General features: G+C 40.1%; 1 protein-coding gene across 5 annotated transcripts in view; it reads left to right on the top strand.

Moving 5' to 3' along the window:
* The window catches only part of COL4A5 (collagen type IV alpha 5 chain), a 203,281-nt gene that overhangs the window by 129,078 nt on the left and 59,234 nt on the right, over positions 1–14,969 (top strand). For 3 of the 5 annotated variants that reach the window (XM_040323903.1, XM_040323902.1, XM_040323900.1), the window contains exons 30-31: positions 1,440–1,553; positions 7,274–7,282. In XM_040323903.1, coding sequence (XP_040179837.1) covers positions 1,440–1,553; positions 7,274–7,282 — 123 coding nt within the window. The remainder of the gene's footprint in view (positions 1–1,439; positions 1,554–7,273; positions 7,283–14,969) is intronic. The other 2 variants (XM_040323904.1, XM_040323901.1) reach the window with 1 other exon arrangement.

Genomic DNA, 14,969 nt, shown 5'->3' with positions numbered 1-14,969 from the left:
TTAATATATTTCTTAAGTATCTTTTGTACATTTTTGTTCATAAATAGATATCATTAATATAAACTGTATTCACTGTAAACCATGTTTAAGAACCCAGACAGGCTCCTAATTGTACAAGCTTGGGCCTGTTTCTAAAGCCCTGTACACACGCTCAGTTTTCTCGGCAGTAAAAAGTCAGCCGAGAAAACCGAGGGGAAAGCCGAGAACCCGGCAGGGAAACTGCCATGGAGCTTTGGCCAGGAATCCCGGCCATGTGTATGCTCCATCGGCACTGACTCGCAGTGTTTCCCATAGGAAAGTAGTAGATCTGGCGGTTCTCTATTTTCCCAACGGGATTCCTGGCTGTTTTCCTGTCGGGAAAACTGCGAGGAAGCATAAACACATCCGGTTTTCCCGGCCAAAAGCTCTTCTGGCAGTTTTCCTGCCGGGAAAATCGGTCGTGTGTACGAGGCTTAAGATGATATTCTTGTTTCTAGCAGCACCATCATGGTGGCAGTACCCAATAATCTATCCAATGTGGAAGGCACTAGAAACCATAAGAAGGCCACATCTACACATATAGTTAAAATTATAATCACAGTGGGGTAATTTTAAAGACTTAGAGTTCACCTAGCACAGTAGTAGTAAATAATTTGACGCTGTGTTCACGCAAGATGAAAGGGTCACTAAAGGAAACATTTTTTTTTTCTGAAATGACTGTTTACAGGGTATAGAGACATACAAGTTAACTGATTCCTTTTAAAAATGATTACAAATAGATAAAAATCAATCATATAATGTGCCTGCAGGTTAGTTTCACTTTTAAACTGGTTTCTTGTTCCTGTGAACTAGAGAGACACACAGAACAAAAACAAACAAATCCAGGGCAGTGTTTTGTTTTTAATCTGATTGGTTCTGTTAAGTTTTAGACACACAGTAATGACAGCTTAGACCACCGTGAAAAGCTCCCAGTACTGTGGTTGTAAGGAAACAGACAACCAGGAAGTGTGGAGATCAGAGCAGAATTACAGCAACTTCAAAGCAAAAACTAACAATAAGGACATGAAACCAGTACTGCAGTATGGTAAAGGAAGCTATTTAGCTAAAAAAAAAATTCCTTTAGTGATCCTTGAAGCTGTGTTTATGTTGAATACTTAGTTTTTTTCTCCAGCACATGATTGGGTATTTGGTGTAAACACAATTTCACCCTATTTACTAACGTTCACTTTACAAAGACTTTGTTGCTCTAGTAAATCAACCCCAATGAGTACATAAACTTTGATCAGTATAAGTCAGCCATGATTCTTTATAAATTTACTTCCCAAAAATACTTTAAGGATGGTTCACGACCAAGTGTATTACACAGTTTGGGGTATAATAGCTATGCCATTCATTTACAAAACATATTCTGAATGATTACGTTAAAGACACTGCAGTAATGTTTTTAAAATTCTTTTTAGGTGACCCTGGGCAAAATGGACAGCCTGGGTCTCCAGGACCTCAAGGTTTGCCAGGTAGTGGTGGTCAGGGTCCTCCTGGTTCTCCAGGGCTACCTGGACCCGCTGGTCCTTCAGGTAAGTCACGGGGCATTATTTTATTTTTTTCATGTACCTAACTTAAAAAATGACTAGTCAATAGTTTTGCTGCTGCTTGCTGCTTGGTCATGTGTGTCAAAGAAAGATCTTCATGTCTATGGAGACTCTTTTAACAGTGACAGATCAACAAGCAGCAAGACCTGGAAGAGTAAGTAACTGATGTGCTACCGTTAGATTGCTACATCATTATATCAGCAACACAGGGGAGTTACATAACAAACAAGCACATTTCATCACAATTACATACTTTACTGAGCAAAAATATAATATGGTGTAAAAGTTTTGTTCTTATGCACAAAGTGATTTGGTCATGATCAGATTACAGAAAATTCTTAAATATTGAACAAGATTAAATGTGTTGATTTTAAAATTGTTTTTCTTTACGGATGTTATAAATTATTTGTATTGAATTACATTATGTGATGTCTTTACTGCACTGTTCACTATGGTTGCAAGATACACTGTTTGAAGGGGCTTTGACACTTACCACTATTTTGACCTGAAAATATCAGGTTACTCAAGTTACTGAAAAAACTTCCTTAGTTAAATATTACTAGTTAGGGATCGACCGATATCAGCATTTTTTGAAACACCGGTATTGGTCACAAACTAGACCCATATTACCGATATTGATATCTTCAGGCCGCGCCCATCTTTTTGGGGCCCAGAAGCCTGCAGACCCAGTGCGCAGGGGCGTGTGGGACACACACACGTCATTTTGCTGGGCCTAACGTTCTAAGTCTGGCAGGCCTCCCTTGCCTCGACACTCGGACGGACACGCCAGGCGGCCAGCCAGCAGCCAGCCACCCACCCACTGAGGCCAGGTGCCAGGCCAGCCAGCAGCTACCCACCCACAGCAAGGGGCCAGCCAGCAGCCACCCACCCACAGCATGGTGCCAGCCAGTCAGCAGCCACCCACCCACAGGAAGGTGCCAGCCAGTCCAGGCAGCAGACACCCACCCACAACAGGGTGCCAGCAAGCCCACCCACAGCAGGGTGCCAGGCCAGCCAGCAAACCCACCCACAGCAGGGTGCCTTCCAGCAATCCCCCCCACCACATGTTCAGTTTATACCAGATTTGTGCAAGAAATGTGTTATTTTTTAAAAGTTTAAATGTACAAAATATTGGCAAATAATGGCAATCGGCAGGAGAGGTGGCTGAAATATCAGTATCGTATCGGCAGCGAAAAAACTATATCGGTCGATCCCTAGTCCTAGTTACCCAAAAGCTTGATGCTCTGTTTTATGAACAAATCACCCATTCAGGGTTTTCCTTATTTTACTGAATTAAAATTGTCATAATCTATCTGATTGACAGCAGTGTTAATACACAGTAAAGTTGTGGGTATAGCATCTACAAAGTATAAATACTTAAACGTTACTGAATGTGTTTTTATGCCTACAATTGCTACTAATGGACCTCTTACACTAAGCTGAAAATGATTTACTTAATAAATGAACAAAAAAGAAAAAGTGTTACACTGAAATTTCTTATTCAGAAAGTAATTTTTAAGTGCCACTGCCTCTTTAAACATGTTATTTAAAAAATCATGGTACAAGCTGTCCGCATGTACTTCAATTACTACACTTAATTTCATTATCGGGTTCGGTTAAAGCCTCATTGTGATTGAATGCATTTGTGACACCTGTACCATGTGAATAAATAAACATTTGCACTTGTGTATTCTTGCACTGGTTATGTATACTAATATTCACTGAAAGCTGGTTAATAGATATCCACCACTGCTGAATTAAAATGGAACATTTTGTATGTACCGCCATCTTTTATGTCAGTTCATTATGCCTGGTGCATGTGAGCTACATTCATGCATTCAATGCTGATAAGACGCACCTATAGTTACTTAGCATGATGCACACAGCTGACATGTCATGTGATCACTGAGCGCTGCACCAACTGCTCCACTTGCATCTTCGCTGGCTGGTTAATTCAAGCGTTGTACTGTACATGTTTGTAACTAACTGCATGATAATAAACATTATGCATGCCTAAAACATAACTAACATAATGTATATGTTGTGTTCTTCACACTGTTTATAAAAAAATAAAACCTCTGACATCTGAAGAAATGAATATAAAACCAAATTCACTCTTTACTGCTTAGTCCTTAAAAATGCACTGCTATTGAGAATGCGTTGTGGTCTCACTGCAATTAATTCCCAATACATTACACATGTTAAATAGTATCAAGTGCTAGTAAGTAAGCATTTATTTTAATAGGCATGTGTCATAAATATTTGTTTTTAATTGGCATACCTGACAATCATTAAGTTAAAAATCAGATATGAATACAGCTTTTCCTTGAAAAATGACTGTGATTTAGATGTCAGTGTTTTTATAAATGACTGGTTTGTTGTATGTTTCCACTACTAATATTCACTTGCTGAATGACAACATCCTCCTAGATAATAACTTTTTACCAGATGTATGATCATAGGTTTGTTGGCATGTTAGGCAGCAGGGTGCTAGTAAAATACAATGTTGACGTCTGCATAGCAGCAAACTAATATTGATAAAGTTTACAATAAAATTGTAATAGCCAGACCAACATATTGGAATTATTTGGTGTCAGATGTACATTATTACAGCCTATAAACTTTATAGCATTTGGTTGCTTAATCCCTGTCCTAACTAGGGGACCCAGTGTAGATTATTTTCTTGGCAGAAACCATGGTCTGGAACACTTCTGAGTGTTACAAACAAGTAAAAGCCTGAATAAGTGAGGCAGATAAAATACAATTTATATAACTCTTTAACAGAAACACAAACGCAATTTAAAAGTACAGTGTTCTCCAATTCAAACAACAATAAAAGAGTACATTGATCGTTTGTACACCTAAATGGATCAATAAACAAGAAAAAATAAAAAAATACAACAAAAATAAAAAAGGAAAGACAAAGAAGAAAAGGAGAAAAAATCAGTCAGGGAATTTTCAGTTAAATTATCAAACTCCATTCTTATATACAGCCAATATTCTCTTGTTAAAAATATTTCCTAATTAATATGATTATTATAAAATGGTATTGTCTATCCACTGCTGGCCAGGTTTGGTAGTTAACAGATATAGGGGTCGATTCACTAAGAGTTAAATAAAGGCAAATAAATTGTGGTAAAATTCTGCATGCGTTAAATCAACTGTGAAGTTTACTGTTAAATACCGAATGCCAAATGCCGAATGCTGTATTTGTTTGATTTAGTGGTAATGACTGCATTATTTAATGCGGTAATTTACCGCATTAAGCTGATTGCTAAGGAGCAGGTCGGGATTTGTCAAAAAAGCTTATTAACAAAGCTGGTTGCTAAGGAGTGGGCCGCTGTGTCCTTAACAACCGTGACTCATCAGCTGTCAACTGGCTTCCTTAATAACAGCTGATTGTAAAAAAAAATCTGACAATTAAAAAGTATGAAAAAAAACAACGTGGCCCCCCCCAAATCCATAACAGACCTTTATCCGAGCATGCAGCCCAGCAGTAAAGGAAAGGGGGGGACAAGCGAGCACCGCCCCCCCCCCCCCGGATCTTACCAGACCACCTGCCCTCAACAGGGGGGTGCTTTGGGCTGAGTGACAGAGCTGATGGAGACAATGGCCTCATCTCCACAACCGTGGCCGGTGGTTGCGGGGGTCTGCGGGTGTGGAGTTTATCAGAATCTGAAAGCCCCCTTTCAAAAGCAGGCCCCCAGATTCCGCCCCCCACCCCATGTGAATGAGTATGGGGTACCGCCAGCAAAACCCTACCCATTTACCAAAAAAGTGTCAAAATGTAAGAAAACCACAGACTGTTTTTGACAATTCCTTTATTAAAAAATAAAAAAACAGTGTCCCCTTATGTAAATTCATCATCAATCACAAAAAAGAACAAAAAAAAAGGTTTTCCTTCATTGACAACCAACCACTGAATGCCTTCTCTGCCGTCATTGTTCCCAGGAGACATTGCGAAGGTCTTCCGCGAGTTATCGCGGGATTTAGAAAGAACTTTAAGCAAGTTCTTTCTAAATCCCGCGATAACTCGCGGCAGACCTATGCAATATCAATGTTATTTGGGAACAATGACAACAGCTCCCAGGAGACATTGCAGCATCGAGGAAGTGACGAAATACCCGCATACTACCCGATGAATCCATATACAGGAAGTGGCCAGTAACATAAAGGATTACTAAGGTTCGCCTGCCCCTGACAGTGAGTCAAGCTGGGCATCGCCGCTTAGTGAAGGATTGGCTCGGGCGGCTCAGCTGCTCTCGGCTGCTCTAGTCCTGCAAAGGAAACTGCGTTCCTGCTGTGAAAAAAGTGCAGGGACACCATTCCCACGCGTTCCTGCAGGACTTGAGCCCTGTACTTCTCCATGTATCTATTGTGGTTTACAAGCGATCAATGTACATGTTTGTTTAAATCAGAGAGCTCTTTACTTTTTCATTTACAGTGTTATAGATCATTTTATGCTTCTAATTGCCTCTTGTTCTTGGAATTATTTCCCTCTGTAGTACTTGGAGGCACTTGGAGACAGTTGTATTATTTTATATACGTGGAGAGCTCTTATTTCCCCATGTATAGACTGTATTTTAAGTAAGCTCTAGAGGCTTAATCTGTTTTCATACAATATTTTAGAAGTTGCTTTTTAAGAAATAGTGGTACCAGAGAATTGTTAGAACAGAAGCCTATCAAATAGTTAATAGTCATTCAGGTTATATTTAGATCAATATGATGTCCTAGCGCAATGTTTCTCAACACCAGTCCTCAAGTACCCCAATAGGTCATGTTTTCAGGATTTTCCTCAGAGGAAACGGCTGTGGTAATTACGGTACTAAGGCAGTGAAACTGATCAAATCACCTGTGCAAAATAATGAAAAGCCTGAAAACATGACCCGTTGGGGGTACTTGAGGACTGGAGTTAAGAAACTGTCCTAGCGAAGCATCTGTTAGATACACCAATATCTGGAATATGGCAGCCATGACCGTTTTAAGAGGAAAAATGTACTCTTGTTTAAGCTTTTTATTGGAAAATTGGTTCGGATGAAACAGATTTTATCTTAAAAATGTACTGCAATATCTTTAAAATATAAGTGAAATATCAAGGCTAAGTGATTTTGCACAACTCCATATTAACATTAGTGGAGAGTGTTTGTGACTTTGTGGTCTTTGTTGTGAATAGTTTAGAGTAGATTAAAGGCATTAGTGGTAGGAAGACAAAAATAAAAAAATCTGGACTATAAGAGCCGGTTCACACAGGGGTGACTCGTCAGGCGACATGACAAGTCGCGCTCCGCTCTATTCAATAATAGAACCGTTCTAATAGGAGCGACGCAAGTCACTCCAACTTAGAAAAAGGTTCTTGTATGACTTTGGGGGCGACTTGCATTGACTTCAATTCAGAAGTCATTTTGCAAGTCGCCTCTCAAGTCGTCTTAAGATCGCCTTGCCGAGTCGCCCCCAAAGTCGTGCCGCCCCTGTGTGAACCGGCTCTAAGACAAACAGCTTTGCTTATCTAAATAACCAGAAGAGATTGTACAGTATATGCTGTAAGTATATGTTATTTTTCTTTCTTTTTATTAACTTTCGTCTTTTGTAACATGTGTGTGCTTAATTTTTTATCTTAACCTAACATCTTCCTCACAACATATTTTGCAACTCATTTCTGCTTGATGCCTCCCGATGATCCTAAATCTGATGATTTGTGACCCAAGGTTCACCAGGTACTGTGGTTGGTTCTCCAGTCTAATATCTTTCTAAGACTGTTCAGTAAATAATAACCTATTAACCCATGTAAAAGGCAATCGTGAACACTGAATAACACACCTGAGTTTATTTATACAGCCATTATGGATGCATTGTTAGAATGCACATTAACTGTATGAATGGCCAAATATTTATTTATTTTTGCTTGATAGATTAGGGAAGGATCAGGACCTTTGTCAAGTTTTTATTGCTTACTGTGTGAATCTCACCCTCTCTATTTGTCCTGGTGACAATTGTTATCAGGACAGAAGGTGACAGGAAATTCAACATTTTACAGTTGCCGTCAGAACAAGAGGTAATGGTTAACCTGTTACAGTGACAATTAGGGGAATTCTACTTCATAGAGATTTCCTCTTACTTTATGTGTCAAGGAAAGGAAGTGAATGGGATCTCTCCAATGAGAAATATTTTGGTCTGTACATATACGTTAAGATAAGTATCTATGAATTAATTATCTGTAATAATACTAAGAAGCCCCACCTCCTGCTACTTCCATGTGATCAGAAGCTGCTCGGCAGGCTTTGTGGTCAGGCTGAAGTCAGATTACACAGAAATGATCAACTCCATTATACTCTATATTAACTCATTCACAGACTCACATCTAAGATTCTCAGATTTTTACCCCTTTCACACTGGGCGGTTTTCAGGCGCTTTAGTGCTGGAAATAGCCTCTGCTAAGCGCCCCTAAAGCCACCTCCCATTTATTTAAGTGTGACTTTTCACACTCGGGCGGTGTGCTTGCAGGAGGTTCCAAAAAGTCCTGCAAGCAGCATCTTTGGGGTGGGTTTGAAGCGCTGTATTTAGCGCTCCCAAAAAGCCCTGCCCATTGGAATGAATATGCAGTGCTTCTGAAGCGCCTGAAAAGAACCTGCAACATGGGAGTTTTTAACCCCTTCTTTGGGGTCAAAAGCGCCCCTGCTAGCGGCCGAAAAGTGCCACTTAAACAGCGGTAAAGTGCCACTAAAATTAGCAGTTCTTTACCGCAAACGTGGCCACTGCCCCAGTGTGAAAGGGGTCTAAATGTAATTGCTACACCCTTTTTAATTACCTATAAGTAGCAGGACTTCTTAATGTTATTTTAAAAAGGCTTTAAGTCATCTGGGGGCACTTGGTACATACATAAGAGGCTCCTTTACTGGTAAAGTTACTGTACGATAAAATCAAGCATTATGCAAAATATATAAAAGAAATGTAAAAAAAAATATTTACAAGATACAGGACTTTTATTCATAGACCCTGGTTTCTATGCTGCCATCTTCAGGTGATTGGACACTGGCAAAAACCTTTACAGGACTGCCACCAGATTTTACCTATATAACTATTATATTGAGATTGTTTTTATGTGAAACTTCTATCAACATCTGTCAGCTTATTGCTTTCCGCTACCTAGAAGTTTCTGAACTGGGTGCCCTAGATGTGTACCTTGGTTACCATACTGCGTGTGGCTGGTCTGTTATGTTTGCTTCATGTATTAGGCGCTCGCCATGGCATGAGGTATAGTGTGTAAAGTTAGCTGCAGGGTGCTATACAGGTCCAGGACCATGGTGCATTTCTATGGCTCCCAGACCCTGAAGATCTCTTTGGGAGTATACCCACCATGATGGGCAAAGTCTGGGCCTTTTATAGGCCAAGCATCATGAATAAGGTAAGACAGGGTTTTCCTGTTTATGGACTTTGGTTCCTGGATTTTAACAACACTATTTGCACGGCATTGCATACTATGTGGTTTAGTAGGCTGAAGATTTGGGAGTTTTTCACTTTATTGTGGTAACCCCTGCCATTGTGTCTGTAACATTTATTAGCACATACACTTTTGAAATAGTTGTTTAAGTTGACTTAAGCCTAGTACACACAATCAGATTGTTGGCAGGGGATTGTGTGATGACAGACTGTTGGCCTAAAATCCAACTGTTAGTATGCTTCTTCAGACAATTGTCCAACTTTCAGCAAACAAATTTTGGATGACAGTCTAGTAAATTTTCAGCGGACAACAGTTTGTTGTCAGATTTTCGTATCCTCTGTACACAAATCTGTCACACAAAAGTCGAAAGTACAAACACGCATTCTCGTAATCAGTTTTTACCAAACACGAGATTAGCAGAAGGTGCCCAAAGGGTGGCACTCAAGAGCTGAAATTCCAAGTAGTACGTCACTGCGTTTGTGTTTGTTGGCCGACAATTGTGTGCCGTTAGTATGCAAGACAAAATCCAGGGACACGGCCATTTGACATAAGTCTGACACTCAGCTGGCCAACAATCTGATCGTGTGTACCAGGCTTTAGTTTAAAAATTATGAGATAACTGTGTCACACTTCCCAGCTGTTGTGTTCTTACCCACCTGTTCAGATAAGAATGCATGCAGTATTTTTCTGCATTCTTGTAGCAAACTTCTATAGAAACACAGACATAGGAACTCAGTCAATGCATGGGTTATAGCAGTTCCTTTTCTAGACATTCAAAATTCCACCTATTCTGCACTCCTGAACCCTGAGTACCCAACTGAGGATATATTCAGCAATGGTGGATTACAGGCTCACGGAGGCTAGGACTAAAGGCCAAAATAACATTTATTCTGCTGTCAGCTTACAGAAAACAAAGAATAAAGTTCAGGGTGATAGATATTTCTTTGTCCCGAAGCAATGTCCTATATTAACACAGCTACCCCCATCTGAATCTACCTCCCTCTCAGACAAACACCATGCATCCTGTCTGACAAAAGCAGATTTCTCTTTCCCTAATTTTAAATTCTTTGGAAAATATTTTGGCCCTTCTAAAACCTTTGGTTTCCACAGGTAAAAAATGCTGCACTTTTCACTTGTTTTTCCTCCTCACCCTGTTCAGGAATCAGAAGCAGAACCACCTTTACATGAACATATAATCCTTTATTGAGGACACTGAATTTTCAGCAGTGGATTTTTCTTCCTCTGTAGCTTATAAAATGCAGGCTATGGCTTCACGCCAAGTGCTTTCCACTGTGGACAAACTAATTGATGCAGTGTGCACTAGCCTTTGCCTTGTTCCCCACAGCCAAAACAGACCCCTGTGGGTACTAAGAACATGCCTAAGTCTAAAAAGAATTCTTATACACTCCCAGAATGATTGTGGACTTTGTAAGGACTTACTCAATCCAGAAAAGCGCAGGATTTTGTGGCTAAAAGCTTGTTCTGCTTCTAAGATACAATGTCTGTGCATGTAATTTGATGGTGAATGCCTCTTTGGGGAAACTCTTGACAATTTCATCAAGGAAGTAATTTGGGGAAAGGTACTTCTACCCCATAAGAAGAAGCCTAAGTCCCTATTCCTAAGATTTCTACCACTACTCAAAAATATCTTTATGTTCTCCCAGGCATCAACCTCAAAACAAAGGCTTAATCTTTTGCAAGTCCTGGCTCACAAAGCCTTCCTAGGAACCCTCATCACAACAAAGTAACATCCCTACTCCTCTGAGTGGGGAAAATCTGTTGACATGTGTGCCATTCTGGTTCTGAGACACCCTGGAATTCTGGGTCATTTCAAAGGGGTGCAAAGAGAATTCCTTTCCACGCCCCTTCCTCTTTTTTTTTTTTACCTTCCAGTCTGCCAGCTTTGAACCAAAGAAAGGCAGATTTATTGACCACCTTACACCAACTTCAGAAACAAGGGACAGTTGTACCAGTTCCTTAAAAAGAACGGTTTCAATGTTTCTAATCAAACCTATTTGCAGTCCCAAAACCAAATGGAGGCAATCTGTCCATTACTAGACTTAAAATCCCTAAACAGATTTCTTTGTGTACTGAAATTCCGGATTAAATCTACGAGATTTGTCATTGCTGCCCTTAGACAAATGCAATTTCTTGAATTAGTAGACATACAAGATTATTATTATTAATATGATTTAAATACAGGATTTATATAGCACTGACAGTTTTACATTATAAAGCAGGACAATACAGTTACATTACAATACAAGTGGATTAGGAGGGCTCTACTTATAAGAGCTTACAATCTAATAGGGTGCCTATCTCTATATTTCCATGTTTCTATCACACCAGTACTCTATGTTTTGCTGTGGGAGACCTGCACTTACAATTTGTGGCACTGACATTTGGGCTCTCCTCTGCAACCAAAACATTCACAAAAGTTCTCACCTGCTTCTGGCTCTTCTTTGAAACCAGGGCATTCATGTCAACGGTTTCCTGGACAACCACCTACTGAAAGACTTCTTAGCCACAGCTACCAACATGCAGAGGATGATTTTGTTTCCTTCAAACCTTTGGAAGGATAATCAGCTGTCTAAAGTCTGCTCTTCAGCCACCACACTATCTGGAGTACCTGGAATTAATCTTGGACAAACAAATGAATTAATAAAATGCAAACCTGCTAAACCTAATTTGTCCATATAGATCTAGGGAAGTACTTGTGCACAGATGGGCTTCAGATCATGCATGTATCCGAAGACTGTAGAAATATTTCTTGCACAGAGCTCATGTTCCAATAGTTCATTAATCCTCAGCAAGTAACAGTAAAAAAAATAGATAGCATAGCAAGATTAACACTCTGCACCGCATTAGCTATCTCCTTTTTTACTGCTGCTTGATGAGGGTTAATAAAATATTGGAGCGTGAGCTGTGTGCAAGAAAAACTCCTATATTCTTGACACAGTCAAAGCCAGAAACTTCCTCCCTCAGGAGAAGATTTCCTTACTAAGTTCAGTTCTCAGACCCTCAGGTCTATAATGACACCCCTCAATTTGCTTCTGCATTAGGTTTCTGGGTCTCATGGTAGTCTCCTTCAAGGCAGTTCCTTTTGTCGAGTTTCATTTCAGACTCCTTCCAACCCAACATCCTCAAAACATGGAACAAGCAAATACAATCCTTGGCTCAGCCAATGCTTCTGTCCAGCCAAAAAAAGCTCTCCCTTGCATGGTGGATCTCCATCCTTCCCTAGAATTTGGAGAGTCTTTCCTTCACAGGCCATGGTACGTGGTAATGACAGATGTGAGTCTTACAGCCTTGGGTAAAGTTTACAACTCCCTAGCGTTTCAGGGGACATGGGGCGAGATTTACTAAAACGAATGCACACATAATCAGGTGCAGCTGTGTACGGTAGCCAATCAGCATCCAACTTCAACTTGTTCAATTAAGCTTTGACAAGAAAAAAAAAACTGAAAGCTAAATTGATTACTATGCATGGCTGCATCAGGTTCTGTGTGCACCAGTTTTTACAAAAAATTCAAAACTCCCCATCATCTTTCTGGAACTGAGAGCTATCAAATTATCTCTACACAAGTGGACCTTTCTTTTACAAGGTCAACCAGTTAGAGTACAGTCGAGCAGTGCCACAGCAGTGGCCTAAATAATTCATCCGGGAGCAAAAGAAGCAAAGCAGCCCTAAAAGAAAGGAGTCTAAAACTCTCATGGGTCGAAACTCACATTCCAGCATTATTGGTCATCCACATTCGTCGAGTGGACTATTGACTGGCGGACTTTCTCAGCTGTTCAATACCTAGAACGGTAAGAGTGGTCTCTGCACCCCAAGATCTTTCAAAATCTCTTTAAGGTGGCCTCCAGGTTCAACAGTAGGCCAATATCTGTGACAAGGGATCCTCTAGACTTCGTAGAAAATGCTCTGATTTTTCCTTGGACTCCATTTCAGCTTGTTTATGCCTCCCTTCCAGTGAAAATCCACAAACTGCTGCGCAAGATGGAGGAAATTGTTGCAGTAATTTTTATTACATTAAATTGACCCATGATACACAGACATATGCAGACTTCTGGTAGATGAGCCTTGGCGTCTTCCAAACATCCTGCTTCTCAGTCACTGGCTTTAATGACATGAATGTTGAAACCCAAGTCCTAAGTATAGGGTTATATTTGACTCTGTTATTTCTGGCTTACTTAGAGCAAGGACATTTAACTCCCTCAGGATTTAGTTTTTTTTTTTTAATGGTGCAAGAACATGCTCTATCTATCATATTTTGGCCTTTCTTCAGTTTTGTCTTGACCAGTGTCTGGTCATGAGTACCCTTTGTCTTGACCCGTGTCTGGTCATGAGTCCTCTTCCAGACACCTCCTGCCTCTAAATCCCTTCTAAAAACATTTCTACAGGAAGTTGCTCATATAACTCCTCCAATGTATCCTCCTATGTCACCTTGGGATCTCAGATTGGTGCTCTCTGTTGTTCAGAGACCCTCACTTTTGAATTAGAGCCATTCCTTTGGAAGACCTCACCTTTAAGGTTGCCTTCTTGGTTGTTATCATGTCTGTAAGGTGTGGTTATATAAGTTATCATCTCTCTTTTGAAAATAGCCTTTTCTTGTTTGGCGGAGACCAAAACCTTTCTTTCTACCTAAGGTGGTCTCTTCTTACCACCTCAATAAAGAATTTGTCCTCCCTTCCCTCTGCCCTGTCCCAAAACTTGACAGAGAAATAGACTTGTATTGTTTAGATATGATTAGGGTAGCCACAGCCTTTTTTTTGCAGAGTCGCCTTTTTGTTCCAACCAGAGATCCTCATAGAGGATCATTATTGCCAGTTTGATCAGATAACTAATTTCCAGGGCTTATGCCCTTAACATAAAGGTTCCTCCTTTTCCCCGTCAAAGCCAATTCTACCAGGGCTGATAATATTTTCCTGGGCTTTTTGGCATTAAGCCTTGGTATCCCTGATTTGCAAGCCCATGACCTGGTCCCCTGTTTACATGTCCTCCAAGTTTTACCAGGTAGACATTTGGGCCTCAGCTGATGTGGGCTTCAGTTAGGTATGTCCCATGGTCTGTAAACTGTATGATTAAGATGACAAGGATTTTGACTTACCTGGAAACACCTTAACTTGAAGTACAGTACAGAACACATGTCCCTCTCAACTGTGTTTTGTTCACTCCATATAGTTTGTTTAAAACTGTAGCCTCACAGAGTTGGCAGAGTTAAATTCAGTAGATGCACCATAAGGTGGCCCTAGTAAAGGTTTTTGCCAGTGTCCAGACACCTTAAGATGGCGGCATATAACCCATGGTCTATGAATATAAGCCCTGTGCTATACTACAAGACAAGGAATTTACAGGTAAGTTAAAATTTCTGTTTTGTTATTTTGTATTAGTCTACAATTTTGGCTAGAACTAGCTCATATGGAAATGCATTTCATATTTCCACAGCTCTTAGGCTGGATTCACACCTATGCATCTTTAGTGCTTTTTGCATTTTGCAGATTTGCATTACAGAACATGTTCCATAGGAAACCATGTTAAATGGACTGCAGTGCAAATCTGAAAAATGCAAAAAGCACAAACAATGCATAGGTGTGAATCCAGCCTTTCTGTATAGAACCCTTTCCATATGCAGAGATGAAACCTCTTTACCTCCAGGCAAAACAAGTGCACCTTTATTATACAGTGGCCTTAACAACTTTTCACCAAACTAAATTTAAAGTGATTGTAAACGACCACCTTGTAAAACAACCCATTTATTTTAAAATAGAAATGAAAGGCAAAACGTTTTTGTATAGATTTAAAAATACATTATAAATAAATGTTTTCCCTTTTTTTTTATAAATGATCACGTTCCCTCTGTTCTCAACTGCATAAGAGCTGGGGGAGGAGAAGCAGCAGCACACTGAGCTTCCCAGTGAATGGCTGTGCAGCAGGGGAGTGTCAAGTCTGATCATTGTAG

The sequence above is a fragment of the Rana temporaria genome, chromosome 9 (genome assembly GCF_905171775.1).
Source record: "Rana temporaria chromosome 9, aRanTem1.1, whole genome shotgun sequence".
Lineage (NCBI taxonomy): Eukaryota > Metazoa > Chordata > Amphibia > Anura > Ranidae > Rana > Rana temporaria.
Note: the sequence above shows the minus strand (reverse complement) of the source record. Positions and strands in the feature narration are given on the sequence as shown.